At 41.1% G+C, this 22,420-nt stretch overlaps 2 protein-coding genes across 2 annotated transcripts; both read right to left on the bottom strand.

Moving 5' to 3' along the window:
• Positions 1–4,073: 4,073 nt before the first annotated feature.
• On the bottom strand, positions 4,074–10,956 carry LOC101717755 (vacuolar ATPase assembly integral membrane protein VMA21). The gene has a single exon (XM_087183571.1). The coding sequence runs from the start codon at positions 9,704–9,706 to the stop codon at positions 9,401–9,403; it is 306 nt and encodes a 101-aa protein (XP_087039697.1). The 5' UTR covers positions 9,707–10,956; the 3' UTR covers positions 4,074–9,400.
• Positions 10,957–11,048: 92 nt separating this feature from the next.
• Positions 11,049–21,587, bottom strand: LOC101717182 (thioredoxin). Its single transcript, XM_004848138.4, has 5 exons — positions 21,370–21,587; positions 16,922–17,026; positions 16,474–16,533; positions 12,152–12,217; positions 11,049–11,301 (listed from the first exon to the last, which is right to left on the bottom strand). The coding sequence occupies exons 1-5, from the start codon at positions 21,391–21,393 to the stop codon at positions 11,239–11,241; spliced, it is 318 nt and encodes a 105-aa protein (XP_004848195.1). The 5' UTR covers positions 21,394–21,587; the 3' UTR covers positions 11,049–11,238.
• Between the last annotated feature and the right edge of the window lie 833 nt (positions 21,588–22,420).

Here is a 22,420-nt window from a genome sequence, read left to right as displayed (position 1 = left end):
CTGACTGGTTTAGAGTTGTTTGGGTGTGGATAATAGGAGGCCTTACCTTGGGTGTGATTGTCATCAACAAATAGGCTTATAGCCTGGATGGATTATAAAGGGAAAGATGGAAGGTGGGCTGGCTGCTTTTATATGCCTGCTCTGCCATGGATTGTTTCTTCTCTGCCGAGGTGCTTTGCCTTGGAGGCAGCTGACTGTGGACTGAAACCTCTACAAACTGTCGGCTAAAATAAACGTTTCCTCTTTTAATTTGTGGGTGTTGGGTTTTGTCCCAGAAACAAGAAAGTAACTAAGATAATTCCACTCTTGGGTCTCAAAAGGCTCATGGCCATCTCTCTTTGTAAAATGTATTTAATTCATTTCTAAGAGTCACCAAAATCTTAACAGTTTTAGCAGTGCTGAAAAGTCCAAAGTCTCCTCTGAGACTAAAAGCCAACTCTTAGCTGTGAACTCCTGTAAAAATAATGAAAGGAAGTTAAGTACTTTCAATATATAATGGCAGAGGGTAGTCATTTTCATTTCAAAAGGAAGGAATGGGGACATAGAAAGGAATCAGACCAAAGCAAGATTGAGAACAATCAAGGCAAATATTAAATCCTGTAGCCCCATGTCCAGGATTTCAACAGACATTCTACATTTCTGGCATTTTTAACTTCCTAGGGTTTCCATTGCACTTTTGGCTTCAGTCTCACAGCTTCATGAGTCATCCTCTTAGGGTCACATTGTTAGATCTCCCAGGCCTTCCTTTGATATTTGGGTGGAAATCTCCATGACCACACAATTTTTGTATTCTGCGTAGTTGAAAAACCAGGACTATGTAGATGACACCAAAATCTGCCACTAGCTTGAATAGTAGCCTGGCCTCCTTGTACCATAGTTTCAGTGGACTCTGAGTGCCTACATTTGGGGCAACACTCCCTTAGGTGGTCCTAAATGATCAAGGTGCCCCAGGGCTCTCTTCCCAGAGCCAAGTTTTTCAAAGAAGTTTACCCTTTTACATCCATGAGCTTGTGATGGATGGCATTTGGTCATTTCTTGAGATTCCTCAATGTACCTTTCTTATTGTCTTCTTGCAAAGTACTTGGCTTCTTTTCAGTGGTGTTAACCTCTTCAGCAACCACACATATTTGCCCCAACTTAACACTTAGTTATTTTTAACCCCAAATGTAAGCTTTTCAAATTTTCCTGCTGTGGTGTTTATCCCTGATTCTTACTAGAAATCTGGCAAAAAATCATTCAGCAGTATCCATGCCACAGTCTGAATGTTGGGCTGTCTTGAAATTTCCTCCACTAGATTAATTAGCTCACTGCCCTTAACATCAATTTTTTGCAGTCTCAAGACATGGGCAAAATGTATACAAGTTCCTTGCCAGAATGTAACATGTATTGCCTCTTGTCTAGTTTCCAATAGTCCTTGTTCCCAACTGAAATTTCATGAGTCTGATATTTACTGTCTGCATTCCTATCCACGTCTGATCTTCTGAGCTTCTAATAGAATTACTTGTCAAGGTCAATTTATAGCATTCTAGGGCTTCTCTAACTGGCATCTCTAAGCTTTGCCAAACTCTTCCTATGGGCCAGTTCCAAAGGTTTTTAAACAACATGGTCAGGTACAATCACAGCAATGACCCCAATTCTCCAATACCAATTTTATGGGTTAGTTAGGTTTCCTGTCACTGAAACAAAATACCTGATACCTACAACTTAAAGAAGTTTAATTTTGTTCACAGTGTTTGGGGGATTCAGTCCATGGCTGGCTGACTCTAAGGCTGAAGTAGCATGGTGGAAGGGCATAGTAGAAGAAAGCTGCACATCTTATGGCAAACAGGAAGCAGAAAGAGAAGAGAGAAGCCAGAGATAAGAATATACCCTTCCATGTCACATTCCCGGTGACTCTCCTCTCCAAACAAATCCTACTCCTAACAGCATAAGAACGCATCATTGGATGAATGCACTGAACAGTATAACACCCTCATAATCCAATGATCTTTCAAAATCCTCACCTCTAAATACATAAGACTTTTGGGTGACATTTTAGATTGAAATCATAACATGTAGTATACTACTGGTCTATGTTAACACCCCTTCTTAGGGTCCACTGTAATAGTACAGATCTTCAGCTTCTCACTTACTGCATAGACTTCCTCCTGCTATCCTTCACCCAGGTGCACAATGATTTAGCAATTCTTATTACCTGTGGAATATTTAAATTACCTGGAGAAGGGAGGGGGGGATAGGGGGAGAGAGAGAGGGAGGGAGGGAGGGAGGGAGAGAGAGAGAGAGAGACTGGAGATTGAAGCCAAGGCCTTAGCACTGAGATATAACCCCTTTTTATTTTGAGACAGGGTCTAAGTTGCTAAGTTACCCAACATAGGCTCAAACTTGCAATCCTCCTGCCTCAGTCTCCCAGAGTACTGGGATTATAGGCATGTGCCAAGCCTGTCAGAATTTTTGCAAATTATGGATGCCTGTATCTCACTCATGACAACCCATTTAAGTGCTCATTGCAGTTTTTTGAATTTTTGCATGAAATTCATATATGTTACCTAGAAAAATTCAAAGAACAAGAATTTGAAGAGAAAAAATTTTATTATATTCCAGTGTTCCAAAAATTGAACACTAGGTATTGAAGGGTTAAATCAGACTTTCAAAGTAAGTCATGAGCTACCATTGTAATTTTAACAGTACTGGGAACTGAACTTACAGCCTTGCACTGAGCTATATCCCTCCATTGTAATTATAAAGCAACCTAGTAGAATTGCTGGTGCAGTTAGGGCTGAGAACAACTATTCTGATCTATCTACTCACTAATGTTTTGTTTGTTTGTTTGTTTTAGTTAAATTTTTATTATTACAGCCATGGCACAGAGAGTTTTTAGCTCTGCTTTCAGAGTTTATTTCTGGGCCAAACAAAAGTCTAATCACTACTCATAATCACATACTCTTATCAGCTGAGGTTAGAATGATCCAATTTAGTCACTAAGGCACTCCTGTCATTAGCTTAAGAACTTCCCTCAAAGTAAAGTTACTTTCTCACCTTCGAGGACAAACTTCCTTTGGAGACATGAATTAGAACATAAGCTTCATTGCTTAATAATCGCCTGTTGTAAATGGCAGTGTGTGGGGAACTACAGAAACAGAGAAGCAAGGAATACTGCAAAACCTGTAGAATAACATTATATGCACATTTGATTTTAATGAATACAAACTATTAGACTGGGATTTTAAAAGGCGAGACAAATAATACTAAAAGCATAATTTATAGTAGCTTCATTCAGGCACGTCTGCTCTGGTGTGAGCCTGAGGTGGGAGAGAAGACACCATCTCAGATCCCAGATTGTCTTTGTGTGAGCGATACTCACTGTAATTCTGACTCCTCTTCACATTCTCCCAGATGCCCATTCAGGCCTTTTTCAGCAGTTTTTCTTAGCAGGCCTTCTTCTAATGTTCCTTCTTTACTAGCGCACAGCTCTCCATTCTGCTGCTTAGAGAAGGCAAACAGGCTACCACTATGGCACAAAACCTTTGTTTGTCAGCGGTGTAGACTGTGCTGGGCCCATAGGATACAGCCACAAGCACCCTCTGCTGAGGCTTCTTGGACTGTCTACTGAACTGAGCCAAATTTGCATGTGTCCACCGCAGCCCACTGCAGATTACTCTCATCAAGATGCAGAAAACATGGCGTAGGAGCCTAGGAGCTCAAGGTAAGGTAAGGCTAGTTAGGAAAAGGGATCCTGGAGGCTTGGCTGGTGAAAGCTGGGTTAAAGCAGTGGTCCCAAAGCTCTGTTTTCAGATATTTGATTCTTTTGCCCTGTTGCCACTGACATACCCTCTGCATGGCTGTAGAGTATCTGCTCCAGTGGATGTGCATTCTGATAATTAGTTGCATTATTTAGTTGGACACCCCCCCCCTCCAGCCACATCCCGGTACCAAGTTTACTGACAGGCTATAAGTAGCACAGCTTCTTGGCTCGCTATAATTCGGCTGTATTATATTAGGAATTTGACCAAAGCCTACGTACTCATGTGGGCATGTCAGATGGTGGGCAGGTGAGCATAGCCCCCCCCCCCCGCCCCAGGGGCTGTAGCAGAGAGATAAGTTCTGGTCTGTGAAGCCGTAGGACCCTGATTGAGATAACATAGAAGCTGAGGACAGTGTGGCTTCAGCTAAATTCCTTTCCTTGAATTATGGCCTCTTCCACTGACCTGCTGGGTTACTGGGTAATTATGATCCAGTTTTGGTCTCCCTTTGTTCTGCAAAAATGAATTGCCTCCTTTTTATGAGCCTTGCCTATGATAACTGCTATCCCCAGATGACTCACATACTATCTCCAGATGTCATATACCCTGCCCTATTTCTTTCCACTCTTACAATGAATACACACTGGAGGTCTTGGGTGACTTTTGTCTTTGCTGCCCAGGATCAGCTCAGACAATCCCAGATCCCTGCTTTCTGTTTAAGTCTTGTTTCTGTGTCTTTCTTTCACCTTGCATTATACTGCCTTACAGGAGATTGAGACTCTTGGCTGGGGCCTCAATACATTATCATTTTGAAAAACTTGATTTGAAGGCATGAAATAGGATTTGAAATCCAGCATTATCCCAATAATTTTTTGGCACTACATTGGGCAATGAAAAAAAGAATTGGTATTTTTTTAAACAGAATTTCAGATGTTGTCTTAATGATCTGATGTTGGTTTTAAATTTTTATTACCTACTCCTGTGATTAAATTTTTGTTACTAAGAGGAAAAATTTAAAAAATTAAAAGGTATTGTGTGTACCATAAACTATCATAAAAATGTTAACAGTGCTAAAGGAATTATCTACTTGACAACAAGATTTCATTAGTATCAGAATTAAAAACTTTCTTTACTTTAAAGACTTCACAAAGACCTGGACATGGTGGTGCACGCCTGCAATCCCAGCACTCAGGAGGCTGAGGCAGGAGGATTACCATGAGTTTGAGGCCTGCCTGGGTTACACAGTGAGTTCAAGGCCAGCTTGAACTACATAGTGAGATCCTGTCTCAAAAAACAACAAAAAACCCCCCAACTTCACAAAATGGATGATGAAAAGACAGGCCTCTTGCTGAGAATATATTTGTAACAACCACCACCACCACCACCACCACAACAAAATAAAGGACTGGTGTCCAGAACGGATAAAGAATGCCTAAAAACTGACAGGCTGGAGGTCAGATCCTCAGTTCTTGTTCATAATTGCAAATTTTGATTGACATCGCCCAATAATGCCCTCCAACCTTAGTAACTGCTTCTACTCTTATGAGTTTGACTTTTTAAGATTCTACATATACCTATCTATGTGTGGTTTATTTCACTCAGTATAATATTCTTCCAGTGCTAGGAATTCCCTTTCTCAAGTATCCTCTTTCTCTTAAAAGTTCCGTATTTACTTCTGTATCATTTCCATTCTCAAGATGGCAAACACACCATGGTAGTCTTATGCATAAAATGCCTCTTAACTCAGTAATAAAATTTATGTTGTTCTACAAATCCTGCTTCTCCTCTTATTTACCTTTTAAAGATTAAAAGACATTTTAAGTAATACATGAACACATTTTTCCTATGAAACATCCAAATATTTGTAGATGGAACTAAAAATCATCAATCTCAATCTATCTTCTTTTCTAGAGTAACCGTTGTGTCTTACTTTTCTTGTTGCTGAGACAAAATAGCCGACACCCAAAGTTAAGGGAGGAAAAGTTTATTTGGCTTACAGTTCATAGGGGTTTCATTCCATAGTTGGCTGGCTCGAAGGCAGGGTAGCACATGGCAGAGGGGCAACAGTTCATGGCAGACAGAAGGTAGCAAAGCAACAAGGGAACCTTAACAGCGTTTTCCTGTCCCTTTTATCTTATCCAGACTACTTAAGAAGGGTAGCACTCATACCCTTTTAGTGCCCTTGAGCCTAGCATTGTACCATGAATCAATTCATTACACACTTCTAGATCCAGCCACCTCTGAAAAAGCCCCATCTCATTCGCATGAGGCTTTGGGGGGACATCTAAACACAAGTCATAACAGTGTGATTAGTTGGAAATGAGTCCTTCAAGATCTTTTCCTACTAGGTTCATTTTACCTGTGCTGCTACCTAGATGCATTAGTTTCTATACAAATGGAATCACACTATTGTGTACTGTTAATGCTGTTCTGCCAGTTTTCACTCAGTGGTGACACATTTTTTTTCAGTACTAATAGCTCCTTATTCTGTATTACCTAGAAAAAATGTATCTTGTTGAATTTAACTATTTTTCTATTGATGGAGACTCAATTTTTGTTGCTCTAAACAATGATGAAATAATCATTTTTGGACGTTTCTTCACAAGCAAGGGTGATTCTCTAGGGCAGTAGTCATGGACCTATGGCATGCGCACTGCTCCAGGCTGTTTATCATTGAAAGCTCTAAAAGGTTTGCCATCACTGCTCTAGGATATGTGTGAAAACTGATTTCCATTCCCATTAGTTTGGCTAGTATCACCACCCCTCCACATGAATTTTTGTTGCAATCGTCAACCTCCATTTTGTTTTCTTGTCCTCACCTTTCCTAGCCTGTCAGCAGGATTTTGGTAACTGACACTGCTTCTTTTTTGAAACATTCTCCTCTCTGCTGCCAGTATAAAACCCTGTTCTGGTTGCCCTCCCCTTTGTCTTCCTGTAAATCTCCTTTGGTGGCTCCTACTCTACTTAATTTGTAAATATTGGGAGTTCTCCAGAGTCTGTCTTGAGCCCTCTTCAGCCCAAGTTCTCCTCCTGGATGTCCTCATATATTCCTAAGTGTCATCTGTAGGACACTGTCTCCCAAATCCCTATCCCAGTCCAGACCTATCAGTTGAGCTCTACTCTAGTACCCAGCAGCCTGCTAGCAGCATTTGAAGTACACCTTGGAAGCATCCACCTTAACGTATCTAGAGATGGACAGACTCCCAATTACCACCACCTGCTTCCTCTAGTTCTCTTTTCTCATGACATGCTACCCCAACCACTCAGGCTAAGCTAGAGGCCTGAGATTCATTCTTGTGTTTGATTCTCACAAGTCTGGATTCTTTGTTCCATCTCTACCACTTTCCCACTGCCCCTGTAATCACTGCCATCATATCTGGCCAAGGTAACTGCAAAAATCTAACCGGTTTTCCATAGCTGCCAAAGTGAGCTAATAGCAAAGCATGTACTCCCCGACTTACTCTTTTTTTTTTTTTTTAAACAGGAAATTTGAATTTATTTTAACAGACAAATGAAAACATAAAAATTGTACATACTCATACGGTGCCATGTGGTATTTCTATGTATACACTGCATAATGTTTGAATTAGGTTACATATATCTCTTTTCTCAAACATTTATTTCTTTATGGGAAAATACTGAAAATTTGAATTTTAAAAGAACAAGATAGAATGTGCTTTTTAAGAAAATGGCCAATAATCTCTGTTCTGAAATAAAAAGACAAATAGCTGTCAGGTAAGTGGCAGGATCTGAACTGACACCAAACTTTTCATGTATATGGAGAAACTGCAAAATGTTTATTCCTGTTTGAATACATATTTTTCCAGTTTTTTACAGAGAACATCTATTATGGTTTTATAATAAAAGAAATTGGGGGAGACAGTGTTTTCAGAATGCACACAAAAAACACCTAGTGACTATAAAGAACACAGACTAAAGGTACTAAAGTAAAATGACAGGGCTTGGGAGGGTTTTTTCCCATCAAAAAGGACCTCATAGATGATCTAACTATACACCTATACATGTAGGATGTAACTTAGCTCTAATTAAAAAGACCAGGAGACCAGAAATCCCAAGAATATTTCTTGGATGATAAAGATGATCCGTTTCAGAATTGCTTAGAATCTTAATATATGCCAAAAAATGAACACTTTTACTGCAAAGTTCTATCATGTACACTGTAACTTAAAAAAAGCAGTAGGAAAAAGTATGAAATGGAATTTCAAGAAACCTTGTAACTGAAGCCTAACTTCAATGTTGAATGAGGGAGCAAAGGACTTCATGAAAAGTTGGTCTGAAAAGCACAGAAGTGGCCATCAGCTCCTCTTTGCTCTCCTGATCCTGTAGTAAGCCAGTCTTGCTGTGATTTAGTCGTTTCCCCTTTAAATAATATGAGAGTTCACACACTTTACGCACAATCCACCAGTGACATTAAGATTAACTTCAGTGCCTGCTGTTTAAGCAACTTTTTGTAGGAAATTAGAATCCCAAATGCAAGGACCTGTTATTTTCCTGACTGGGAAACTGTTCCAGCTTAAAATGAAGCTCAGATTTGCTTCACTATGTGTACCTTAATATATCCAGAGGAGGAAAATTGAAAAGCAACTAAAGGACAAACTGCTATAAAACATTTCCCAGAACAATGTGTAACTTATTTAACATATTCATTTGTAACCAATCTAACTTTTCCAAATTTTCATTTGCAAAGGAAAGACTCAGTTAAAATTGAGTATAAAAACCACTGTATCAGATGGGTCAAAATTTACACTGGTCAAATGTGACTCCTTAAGATTGATTTTAACGGTTCATCAGTGTTTCCTCCTTTCCAGAAACAAATCCATCAAAAACCCATACCTCTGCCATGATTTCCAGAAGGAGAAAGCCCAACTGTGGATGGACCATCCCTGAGTTTTTCATCTAATTCTACCTTTTCAGAACAGGAAGCTGACCTTCACTGTAAGTTGTGGTATGCTGGTGCTTGTGATAGAAAGTCAGCTGAAGAGGCATTAAACAGATCAAACAAGGATGGACCATTGCTTATTCGAAAAAGCTCTGGCCATGATTCCACACAGCCATATATACACTAGTTGTATTCTTTAATAAGCAAGTATATAATATTCCTGTGAGATTTATTGAAGCAACAAAACAATATGCTTTGGGCAGAAAGAAAAGTGGTGAAGAGTATTTTGGAAGTGTTGCTGAAATCATCAGAACTCATCAGCACAGTCCTTTAGTTCTTACTGACAGTCAGAATAACACAAAAGATTCCACAAGAAATATGCAGTTAACATATCATAAAAAAAGGATATCACTATAATTGCTTCAGACATCTTCTCCAAGTCTCTTAAGAAAAGTTAACCAAACTTCTTATTTTGGATTATGAATCATCACTAATAAAATAGAAGATGGAGGCAACTATTAAGGCAGTTATCAATTCCTTTACAAATTGCCTGCGTGAACTTTTTCTGTTGCCTGACCTGATGATCTGGGGGAGTTCTTGTAATATTCTCAAAATAAATGCATTGAAAAGAAACAAAAAAAGATTGATTTTAACATGTTCTTTCAACTTTACTAAAATAAAATGTATTCATTATCAATGCCCGCAGCATTTAACGTATTTTTAAAAAATCGATTTAATGCTATCAAAAGGTGATGTCGCGTTAATCTTGTTTTCCTTCACGCCACTGTCGTGAGCCTTCATTCCAAGCCACATACACACAGATAGCCAGCACTACATGAACAGCAACCACTGCTACAATAGCAGCATAAAAATAGCTGTCCCTAGTGGACATCCCAAGGGCACCTACAAATATATAAGATTTGATTGTGAAATATAAGCCGATAGGCACTGTTATCATTAATGCTGTGAAGAATAGTAGTGTCTTCAGGGTCGACGCCAGTGAACTTTCATTTCTGAACTCGGGTGGCTGCAGCGCGTTCAGCGCCGCTTTACCAAGCTGCTCCATGGCGTCGCCATCGGTGTGCAGGCAGCAAGCACAGGGCGGCGCCAGGGCAGGCTCAACTCCTCCGCGGGGAACAGACTCAGGCGGGCCCTCCGGAAGCACACAGGCTCCCGCCAGCCGGCCGAACTCTTTGATGGATTCCCGTCACTTCTAGGATTAGTAAGGACTTGGAGGACTAGGCCCTGAACCCTAAAAGTTTTATTTCATGCTTCTCAGATGGTTCTATGTCTCAACCTCGCTCAGGGCCTTTGTGCCTTTTGTTTGCTCACCTTGAAAGCTTGACTCCCTGACTCTTAGCAGGCCACAGTCCGTTTTATCTATCAAATTTCAGCTCAGTCAACTCACAGAACCCTGTGACCACCCAACCCAAAGGAGGCCTCATTATTCTCAATTACTGTGCCTGGTCTTTTGGCTCTTTTTTGCCTCGTATGATCAGATACTACAGTCTATTACTCACTAATTTCCCTTTCCCTTTGGAATGTAAACTATATGAGGAAAAAGATACCTTATTCATAGCTATACCACAGTGCTTGGCACATGACAGGTATTCAATCAATAGTTTTGAGAGACTGTCTACATTTTTCACCCTAACTTTAGACAAGGAATAAGGTAAGTGCCTGTCACTCCAATCCCAGCTTCCTCATGGCTAGTTGTGATGCTGATGGAATTTCTTAACCTTTGTGTCCTCACTGGTTATCTGAGGATTACAGATAACCATTATCCTGAAGTCTGTTGCAAAGATTAAAATAGCATGATCATGCCTAGTATACAATTCCATTATGATTTTCATTATTACTTAAAAAGTTTCTTTAAGCAGTCTTTTGCTATGTTTATAACACAAGAAATAATCTTTGAATAACTAGTTATTTCCATATATTTACCATTCATGTTGGAACATCTACCTGGCTTATAAAACTAGACTTTAAGAGACAAAATCCTCACGGTAATGTATGAGGCGATTCCCTTGTGAATGGACCATGGACAACTGCTAACTGATACAAGCGGACTCTGTTACCATTAGGGAAATTAGCAGCTTGGTGTGACTTTTGGCACAGAAATCCTAAAGGAGAGATAAACAATTCCATCATGAGTAGACATCAGTGATGGTCTTGCTGATTATTCAGATAGCAGTATGGATTTCCTGCGAGGAGTATTATCTTCTTTATTCATAAAGGCAAAAAACCCCCCAAAAACCACTTCAATATACTACTCTACCTACACTACCTGTAACAAACTTTTCTACAAATAATTAAAATAGTAATAATCTTTAAAAAAATCTTGTGACAATCAATGGCAACAAGGTTACTAATGTTAAAGAATATATAAAAATAATTAGGACAATAAATGGCCTTTTCTCATTTATTTTAAAAGCTATTCAGACACCAGTTTTAAAAAGGGTAGAATTAATATTTTATTGTCATTTATAATCAGATGGCAGTTGGGTATATAGTTTCCATACTTCATATTTTTCGTAAATAAAAAAAATTAAAAGTTTTACACAGTGGATAGCTCATTATATTCTTCAGAAAACACAATTAGACTAATTCAGTAATGGTGGCTTCAAGCTTTTCCTTATTAGCGCCAGAAAACTCACCCACCTGTTAAGAGAATATTGAATTGACATTAGATATAGCATTGAACCACTTTTTTTAAACATATGATCACAGAATGGGAGGCGGAAAGAGAAAGCATAATCTTACTGAAAATAAAGTTCCCAGATTAACATGTATTAAATTAAAAAACCAAAAAATCTTCGAGAAGCCAACAGCCTCAAGTACAATTTTGAAAAACTTTTACCACAAATACTTTTTCACAATGATAAATGACCTGTCCAAGTCTAAGAATCCTACATACTTAGACATGAAGCATTAATCACAGGGAATTATTGTCTAGTTTTTTAAAAAGGTCAATTTTCTCTTTTTTTTGAGGCAGGGTCTCACTATATAGTTCAGGCTGACCTTGAACTCACTATGTAGCCCAGACTGGCCTTGAACTCCCAGTGATCCTCCTGCCTCAGCTTCCCAAGTGCTTGGATTACAGGCGTGTGCCACCATTCCCAGTTGAAAGGTCAGTTTTCCAGTAGCTATCACACTATGTGCTTAAATCAACAAAAATGACATATTTAATTTTTTATTTTTTTGCGCTTCAGGGGATTGAACCCAGGGACTTGGCACTGAGTTTTATCTCCAGTCCTTTTTATTTTTTATGATAGGGTCTCACTAAGTTGCCCAGGTTGGGCTAGAACTTGTGATTCTTCTGCTTCAGCCTCCCAGAGTACAGGGATTATAAACATGCACCACCAAACGCACTGTAAATATTCTTGAATGCAGAAAATGGCAACATGCTTAATATTGTGAAGGGGTAAGCAATTCAATTGTTTCTTCATTTACATTCACAGTGAGTTTTCCTTTTGCCCAGTTAGCTTTCTTAAAGGTCAGATGCACATACCTTTTCACCCTTTTTAAAAAACTGGAAGGTTGGCATGCATTTGACTTCACACTCTGCAGCAATGTCCTGGGGAGAAGGGTAGAGCAGGACAGTACCTGTTACATCGCCACACCTCAGCAACAGTACACATTTTAGCACATAAAAATCAATATAATGACTATAACGGCAGCACTAAAGTCAAACTGGTTGTATTCTCAATTAAAAATTCTTATTAATATCTTATCTCCTTCAAGGGGAACCAACAGGCAGAATGCTACCTGGATTAGTTACAATGCAGTGATTCACTATGTTGTTTAATTTGATTGTTGGCTGTTTTTTTTTTTTTTGAGACAGGGTCTCAGCTTAATAGTTCAGGCTGGCCTTAAACTCAATACGTTGCCCAGGATGGCCTCAACCCTCCTGCCTCAGCTACGATTATAGGTGTGCACCACCACACCTGGCTGTTATCTTAAAGAAGCAATAAATTCTGCTGTTATGTAGATTCAGGATTGTATTTTCACTCTTTCTCAAAATAGCAGTTCTTGCTCATTATTTTTCTACTTTTATGGGAGATGAATTCAGAGATGATGATAATCAAAGTGCTACTGCTAGAGTCATGGTGTCAGATTTGGTACATCTTATACCATCCAGCCAGAGATGAGTATTCTTGCAACCGTGCAACTGTTTAATTTTCAAGAAAATGCAAGTATATTATAAAAACTAGGAAAAGGATCCTCACGGAGAAGCACTGCAAATGTTTTGAGACAGGCAACACTGGATTCTACAGGATAATTTAATCCCCCAAACTGGGCTTTTAGGTTATTTCCAATATGCACATCCTTGTGAATAAATTGACATATCCCTAGGGCAAAAATTGTAAAGTAGAATTTCTGGGCTCAAGATGATTTACACCCACTTTTCTTTATGCAACTCATGTGCTATGCATTGTAACATACAGAGAGAATGTACACACTAATGGACCTTTGCCCATGAAAATATACATGTACACATTTTTACCTTCCCATAGCAGTTACTGTCATTTTACCAACTCACTGCTGAGTATGTAAATGGTTTTGATTTTTACCTACTGTAAACATTTTCAATCTTCATATGTAAATATTTCTATACACTAGCTCATCTATCCCCCATCAACCTTGAAAGTAGAACTGCTGAAAGAGTATGCTTATTTAAAAATCTCTATTAGGCAACTCCTTTCAAAGCAACTTCTATTAGTTTACCAATATTTATCATGATTCTTGCCACCTAGTTTAAGACTGTTATGTAATCAAATCCATAAGCCCTACCTCATCCCACCCACTAAAAGCACAAGCTTTATAAATTTTGCATTAGACTTCAGCTGTGACCGAACTTTCCCAGGCCATTTCCTCAATAGTCAAAGAAGAAAAAGTGTTAAGATGGTGTGTGTGTACAGTGCCTATCATTCTCATGTTTAATACATTCGAGGCTTTTTATCTTGATATATATATATATATTTTTTTTTTGGTATCAGAGATCAAACTTGGGTCCTTGTGCTTTCGAGGCAGGCAGCAGAACCACTAAGCTAAATCCCCAGCCCTATCTTTATATTTTTTGAGTTATTGGGAAATAAAGAATGAGGTAGAGATGCAACATTTTAATCTTAAGTGAGTAATTGTTAATATATGGGTAAACAGACTTGCTTTTATTTTTCTGGACTTTTTTATTCTAGCAATTCACCTACTCTGGTTACAGAACCACAAAATTAATGCAGTTAATATGTAGTTTATTTTTATGAAGCTTCTGTTAACTGTTCTCCTTATTTTATTTTTTAAAAATCTAGGATTTTCCTGGCTATACTATTTCAGAATGTCATGATCAATTAAAAAGTCAGGTTGAAGTTGGGTTAACATTAGATAAATCTAGGCATACTGACACAGTATTAATGTTGAGTAAATATCCAGAAACACAGTATTCTCATCTACTAAAATATTTTATGGAGCCCCTCAGAGTTGGATAGTTTTGCCCAATCTCAGATTTTGATTAACAAATAGGACTGTGTTTACCTTATAAAATTTAATTTTATTGATTGCTAGGTTAAACCTCCATAGAGCCAAAATAACTTTAAGTATGCTTTTGGCACTTTTATTAACTCACTCCTGACTCTTCTTTTCAAAATTGAAACATACAGCATTCCCAAAGGTTGCAAAGTATTTCAGTCTAAACTACTTTGTTTTTATTTACAAAATAAGTATCATACCCTATTAGCTGCCAAAGAAATATGTTCAGTTGATCATGTTCCCAGTACTCATATTTTTGTATGAATATAAAATGACTTTTACACATGGAGGCCTTTAACTGTCCATTTGAACCTATGATACCTACAAGATAATTTCTTCCTGCTCAAGTGTTTAGGGATCTCTATGCTGCTCAATCTTGAGCATGAATTCAGCATTCAAAATGTTTCTGACTTCAGAGCACTTTAGATTTTGGATTAGGAAATCTTAACTTGTGTAATACCCTAACTTCACATAGTACTCATTACATCCCAGGCATTGTTCTAAGCACTTCTCAGTACCTCACTTAACAATGGTACTTGATGAAACTGCTGTTTTACAGAGGATACAACTAAGGCACATGAGGTAAACGACGTAACCAAGTCTCTACGGAATAAACCAAGTGGTCTGGATACAGAATCTGTCCCATTTCACTACCATAAATGCAAGAAGCAAATGGGGGGGCAGCAAAGAACATCATGAGGACAAAGGAAGAAACACAAAGCTTGTCTGGGGCACAAAGGGGAGTAACTGGAGAAAGTACATGGAAGATAAGACGTGAAGATTAACTAGGAGTTAGTAAAGTAGGAGAGGAAAGGATGGACCACATAGGACAGCACAAAAGCAGGTAGGTGTCTTTCCAGGCAGGCAGAAAATGAGCTGAGAAGCAGCATCTGATGTTGGTGGGCTGTCACATGGTTAGAGAGGATGGCCGTGTACCAGTTTGAAGTGACCCTCCAGCACCTTTAGTAGCCATTCCATGTTTACTTAGTGAATGGCAGCCTTGGGAGGTTAATGGGGCAGGCAGAGAAAGAACTTAGGCTCAAGGAAGAAGGAAGACTGGCTTAAAGCAGAAGCCAGCGAGCCAGGATTGGAGTCCAGGTTCAGCACTTTTGTTGCTGTATCACACTATCCTAAGTGAAAACATTTACTCATCTGTAAAGAGGCACGAGGTGCTGCATCCTGAACAGCTCTCCCAGTTCTGCGGGCTGTGTGAGAGGCAAGCTCACAAGTAAGGACCAGATCTGCGCCTACCCCAAGACAGCATCCTCTGAAGTGCAGTAGATAAGAGTAAGCAAAGGGGAGTCAGACTACCTCGCCCTAAACACTCACTATGCCACGTACTCTATGCAACTCCAGGGACAACAATGTCTGTGTTTAAATTTTCTCATCTGAGTCAGCACTGATAACGCAAAGGACTGAATGAGTTAATACTTGTGAAGCACACAGGTATGTATTAAGCACAAAATAAGATTTTGTTAAATAAAACCAACCCTGGAATCTCCCCTCAATTATTCTTAGCTTTCTAAGGTACTTTTTGTTTAAAGCAACTGAGTTTTTCTTCCCCCTCTTCTTTTTTTTGCAGCACTGAGGATTAAACCCAGGGCCTTTGCACTTTGCTATATATCCCCAGCCTTGATTAAAAATTTTTGTTGTTGTTGTTTTTTGGTACTGGGGATTGAACTCGGGTCCTTGCGCTTGCGCAGCAGGCGGTGGAACCACTGAGCTAAATTCTCAGCCCGATTTAAAATTTTTTGAGACAGGGTCTGGCTAAATTGCCCAGGGCAGGCTCAATCTTGTAATCCCCCTGCCTCAGCTTCCTAATGTTGGGATTACAGGTGTGTGTGAGGCACCACTGACTAAAATCAACCAAGACTAGAACAGGCTTGTGAATATCCATTCCTGTGCCATGAAAAGTTCATAAACAACCTTTAAAGTGTCCTCACAATTCGGTCATACCATCTATGGATTTATTGTAGTCAAATTCAATTTTTACTTATTGAGGATTTCAGAATGGTAGACAGATGTAGGGTTTTAGATGGGTAAGGAAGTGACAAGATACCGAAGCCACTATCACCTGTACCTCATCCATTTTTATGCTTTGTTTTAGGCCGTGATAGACACAGCTTCCCATACCTGGGATTAAGCCCATAATTGGCCCAATTATCTGTTCTTCTGAAATAGAATGTTTTAGACAGGGTTACTGTCCTAGTATTATCTGATATATTTATGGGAGAAAAGCCTTGCAGAATTCAGATACAAAGTCCAATTTGAAAAGATCAGCAGTATGTTGAATTTTCAGCTTCGTACCTGACAGTCATCCACATCTACTTCAAGGAACAACACGTTGGAATATTTTTCAGACAGGGACTAGAAAATTTAAAATTGAAAATTAAAAAAGATTCAGAATTAGGCAAAGGCAATCAATACACTTAAGCTTCTTCAGTAGAAAACTAGGGGCAGATCTTAAGCATAAGGAACATATATTTTCCTCTGAATCAAATTCTTCCTAGTGCAAGATAATTTGTCACATTGACTGTGAGCACTGAATTTCCAATTGGGCGTGTTTCAACTTGAAAAAAAGTAAAGCTAGTTAAAATGAAGGAAATTAACTTCTGAAAGTTGTCTTAAATGGGCTCCATGTACTACACCGACATTATCTATTATTTTCAACCAATGATCCAAAAAATCCCCAAACTATCCTATTCTCCTAGTTTTGTGACCAGCAACCCAAAAATCACAAATCTCTTGTACGTACATGAAAGAAAGGTTTGATCATTTTGCAAGGCCCACACCATGTGGCTGAGAAATCAACTACTACAAGTTTATCTCCTGCAGCAGCCAAGGCTTGCTGAAAAGCCTCCTAAAAAGAAAAAAAGAAAATCTTATGTTAAATACAGTAGTTCATTTTCAAAAGTCTTGAGAACTCAATAAGATGATACAAAACACAAGCTAGAGATTCTGCTTTCAAAACCTACTTTTCACCAAACCCCCCCCTCACACAACGCAAATAAACTAGGTTGGAAGGAATCCTATGCACCATTGGCAGGTAACACTTGACAAGAAGAAACAAAACATATGTATAGTATACTGAGTCACGACTTCATGAATAGCTTATAAAATGTTATGAACTGGCTAAGTTATACTCAAACGAAGCAAATGAAAGAAAAATAAAAATTAATATTTATATGGAAAATTTTTCTGTATCAAATGTAGGTATACAGTAGACACTGGATTCTTATGGATTGATAGGGGTCACTGAAATTGAAAAAGTCACAGACACAGATTTAGCAAGGGAAATACATGTTATTTACCCCCTCTCCCAAAGCTAACACTTGGAATATCTGATCCAATCCAATACTCAAAAACAAAAAACAAAAACAAAAAAAACCCAAACTTCTAATACTCAGGCACTCACAGTGGTATAAGCTTATTTTCTTTCTTTTAACCCAGTGTCCAGGCTTAAGATTGTACTGCTTATTCACCTTTGACTTCTGCCCTTTGGCTCAAAACTATTCCCTCACTGTTTATGGAATGAACCACAGTGTAAGTTCTTTGGGAAGGAAATTTTCTTTTTTTTTGGTACCAGAGATTTAACTCGGGACCTTGTGCCTTCGAGGCAGGCGGTGGAACCACTGAGCTAAATCCCTGGCCCGGAAATTTTTTGTACATATTATTTTTCATATGGAACACATGTTAAATTCCCAGAAAAACTGATCAAGAAATCCCTTACCACAAACTCTCTGAATTATTTACCAATGGTCTTGATACTGTAACCCTAGAAACCTAATTGTTTAGTTACAAGGGACACATTTTTAACTACAATTAGTCATTTAGTGCTGACCAAAACCCAAACAGGAACAACAAAGATAAAAACACAAACATCTGGCCGGCCGGGTATTTAGCTCAGTGGTTTCACCGCCTGCAAGGACCCCAGTTCAATCCCCGGTACCAAACAAAAACAACAACAACAAAAAAACAACAGAAAAAACCCACAAACATCTCTGAGGTTTACACAGTTTCTTTTTTTCAGGAAAAAAATGTTGGTCAAATTGGCTTAATAAAAAAACAACACTCCTCCCTCTCCCTACCCTCCAAGTTGAGTCATATTAGATCTGGTCCAGAAAAGTAAATAAAATACTGTGAGGTTAAAATACACTCACACTAGAATCAAAAACTAATGTGGATTCTCAGGGGGTAGTTATTTTTCTAGATTTTAAATTTCTACCTCATATTTTTGGGGGATACAATTCACAAGTGGTATTCCTGAGAACACTGCAAAATGGTATGACATGACTTTTTTTTTTTTGAGACAGGGTGTTGCCATGTAGCCCTGGCTGACCCTGAACTCACAGCGAACCTTCTGCCTCAGCCTGCTGTAAATGTTGGAATTACAGGCATGTATCACCATGTCCAGCATGATGCCTTCTGTAACTTTTTCAGTTATACAAGTCCACCAACCCACCTTTGTGTGTGGAGGTAGGGGTTGAGGAGCGGGAGAGGTTGGGATCAGCAGAAAACAAATTATAAGTGTGGATATTACTATTCCAACCACTACTGATTGTTCTAGATGAATTTCATTCAAAGCTTTCAATTTTTGAAGTGTGCACTGTAAAATTCAGGTAAGACAGTAGAAAAAGGTCAGGGAATAACAATGTCTGGTCTGTCTGGTAGAGATGTTCTTTCTATGATCATGGTTGACCTTCGGTAAAAACTTGAGATTAACTTTCAAGACAGAAAGAACAGTATTTCAAATATCCTCAAAGTTTCCTGAAAACACATCTGAATCAAATTCAATCAAAACTACCTGAAATTCAGAGAACAACAGAAACTTTTCGCTCAATATGAGTAAAAGCCAGGTGTAAGCAGACTTCACACACAAATTCTCCTCCAATCCTCAGGTTCCCCTAAAGTATTTGTAAATACTGGCTTGAAAATAATTCAAAGTTACCTTACTAAGAGGCCAGTTACACCTCAGTGTGGCTGCACATGCCTGAGGCAGGTGGATTACAAATCCAAGCCCAGTCTGAAAAACTTAGCAAGATCCTGCCTCAAATTAAGGGGGTGGGGGCGGGGGGGGGGTAGGTAAAGTGTGCAAAGGCCCTCCCTGGGTTCAATCTCCAGTACTAGGAGAAAAAATTTTAAAAAAGAAGCTAATAGCTCCCAGAAACTGACAATTGGGATTGATAAAACATCCCTATTACTTCCTAACACAAACAATATGGAAACAAAACATAGCTGGGGTGGATTAAAAAGAACAGTCTAACAACTCTTAAAACATATTCAACTCAAGGGTAATAACCATGAGTTATTACTTAGCCAAGTCCTTGTGTGTAGCAGTTCAGTAAGTGGTAGCTGTAGCTGTCAAAGTCTTTTTTTTTTTTTTTTTTTTTAAAAGCAACCCAACTCTTTATTTCTTCTTTCCCACCACATTTACAGCCCATTATGCCACTCGTGTCTGGGACAGATCCTAGCGAACCCAAACTACCCATGCAGTGCTTCAGAAGCAGGTGTTCTAGGTGGCCAATGGCACCAACTTTAGCTCATCAGGATGAACATTTAATATATATCTAATATTTACAAATAACCAGATTAGTTAACTTTTGATGGATGACTCTAGATCACAAGATCAACTGAACACCACCCGGGCCCCTGGGGCCCAAGGTGTGGTTCTGTTTTAAGTAATGAATTTTCCATCCCCCTTGCTGGAGAAAGGAGGAAGGTGACATAACTATAACCCAAACAGGGAGGGCCCAACGAGTGTGGTCGAGGAACCAGACCAACTTCCTGTCTGCAGTGGATGCATTCTGAGCAAATATAGGCCATTCAGAGGCCTTCTGGCTCCTTTATTGGGCTCTCACCTGCTGATTTAGTCTGAAGAGGCTGCCTGACACTGCAGAACAGAGTACCTTTTTCCCAGGCACAAACTACTGTAATGTCTGACACAAAGTAGGTGTTAAAGAAACAGACATGGAACAAGACACTATTAAGGATCTCTTTGCAACAAATGAGAAGGCTGCTATTTTTAATGTAAAAGCTCACAGCTCACACAATTAAATGAGGATTCCAATAAGAAAAACTGATTAAGGACAAGATAACAAATAATGGCGGCATATGAGAAAAAAAGTGAGTTACTAATAAAGTAACAACAGGATCTGGGACCATAACAGGCACTGTAACATTATTTCTGTTTCTTAAGCCAATTCAGCACCTAACAGGTGCTCAAATCCTCAGGATGGGGTGGAGGGTTTTGCAGGGTACACACTGGCGGGGGGGGGGGGGGTGTCTTTCATCCATCAATTTCCCAACTCACTTTCTGACTCTCCTTTGGACAAACATTTGTTAAGTGGCCGCATACAGTACAAGCACTGTTTTCCAATCTGGAGGGTATCAGGCTCACATAAGTTTCGAAAACGGAGAAGTTTTTCCCTTGGGAATTTTTAAAAGGACAGAACCTCAGGCTGAGTACTCGAAGGCCCGACGAGCACCCAGCCCCACGCGGCTACACCCAGTGGGAACCCTGGTTTCAGTAAAACCTACTGAAGTGATGAATCACGAATGGGCAGGGCTACAGAGGGCCCCGGGCTCAGCCTTGGGGACTGAGTCATGCCAAACCCAGCGCCGCCGGAAACACGCTGTGCGCCGCAGGAGTCCCGCGGGCGCGGCCTGGCTCCCTTCCCTGTCTCGCAGTCACCTGGGGCACGCGCCAGAGGGTCTTCGCCGGGACCCGCCCCCTGAGCGGACACTGCTAGCGCCGTCTCAGGGCCCGCAGGGACTGGGGCAGCTGGGGCTCTAGGGCCTAGACCTGCTCCAAGGCGCTCACCCCACCCCTCGCGGGGGTCCTCACAACATCTGCCAGGGAGTGGCTGCCAGCAACCCCGCGCCCTCGAGGGTGCTCTAGCTTTCAGTCCGGGTCCGAAACCAGACACGGATGGGGGTATGGGCGGCCCCTCTCCATCCCCTCACCTTTCCCCGGGCGGGGTAGGGGTGCACGAGTGAGGTGTGGAGACTCCGCGTTCCCCGCACGCGTGCATCCGCCAGAGGTCCTGGGCACCACGACCCCGCCCTCCATGGAGCCTCCCCAGGCCAAGCTCCAGAGCCTCGGGCGCGCCCAGGCCCGGGCTTCTCTCAGTCCCAGGCCGAGCCCCGGCGTTCCCGGCACCGCAGGGTGCGCGTGTCGTCCTGGCCTTCCCAGGGAACACTTACTTTGCTATCGATCTGCTGCACCATTTTGGCTACTGGAGGTCTGACGAGCTACGGAAGCAAGAAATGGAAGCGGATTGAAGGCGCGAGACCTAGCTCGGAGCGAGCTCGCAGCCCACCTTCCCTTTATAGCGAAAGAGCGGGGCGGGGCGGGGCGGCGGGGGCGCGCGCGTTTATGTGGCGGGAGCGCGTCCGCTTTGGCCTCCCGCGCTCGCCAGGGCGCTGCGGGCAGGCCCCGCCTCCGCAGCCCGGTCCAGGGGCGGGGCTTCACGTGGGGAGGGGCTGGCGCAGGCGCCGGGCGGAGCTCCGGGGACCGCCCCCTCGCCCCCGCTAGGCCCCGAAAGCCTGGGCACCGCCCTGCCGGTACCCCCTGGGGAGCATCTGTGGGGGCGGTGGGGGTCCCTTAAGGGCAGTAGTACTACGCACCGTGGTGGGAGGCGGACGGCCACCCACAGCCACAGGGCCACTCCTGGGTTACTTGGGAATGAGACAGCCACACCTTAGTCGGAAACGCCCAGGCTGGAGATGAAGACAGTCCTGAGACCGCCCAGGACAGGCCGCGTTTCTCGGAAAGGCCGGCCTAGCCCCGTCTCCGCACACCAGGCTCTGAGCACCTTGCAAAGTGCTGAGTAACGGTGACTAGGAAGTAACTCTGCACGCCCTCACCTTCTTTCCGGATTTTACCTACGGCTCTCTTCTGTCTTCCCTCCTATTCTTTAACTTTCGCGCTGAGCTTGCTGCTCCAGTGACACAGCAGTTTAATGCAATGCGGTCGAGACGGCTGGGCGACTGACTGGGCTGTAGACCCAGACAGCTGCTTGTGAGATGTAAGTGCGGCCAGAGAGAGCTCTGCAACGGAGTCACACAGTTGGGCAGGTCCTGCCCTCCCGGGGTCTCACTTTTCCCTTTCGTAAACTGGAGATCACGGCGGTCTTCGTCTGTTGGTGGCGGTGTTTAGGTTCGTGCTTGGCACATAGTAACCACTCAATAAATTGTTGAAATTGTAATTATAGCTGTTGGTGGGTACTGATTAGGCTTGCTTGGTGCCGTGAGG

Source organism: Heterocephalus glaber, unplaced genomic scaffold (genome assembly GCF_053883595.1).
Source record: "Heterocephalus glaber isolate CG9 unplaced genomic scaffold, H.glaber_assembly_v1.0 deba00001481, whole genome shotgun sequence".
NCBI classification, from domain to species: Eukaryota; Metazoa; Chordata; class Mammalia; order Rodentia; family Bathyergidae; genus Heterocephalus; species Heterocephalus glaber.
Note: the sequence above shows the minus strand (reverse complement) of the source record. Positions and strands in the feature narration are given on the sequence as shown.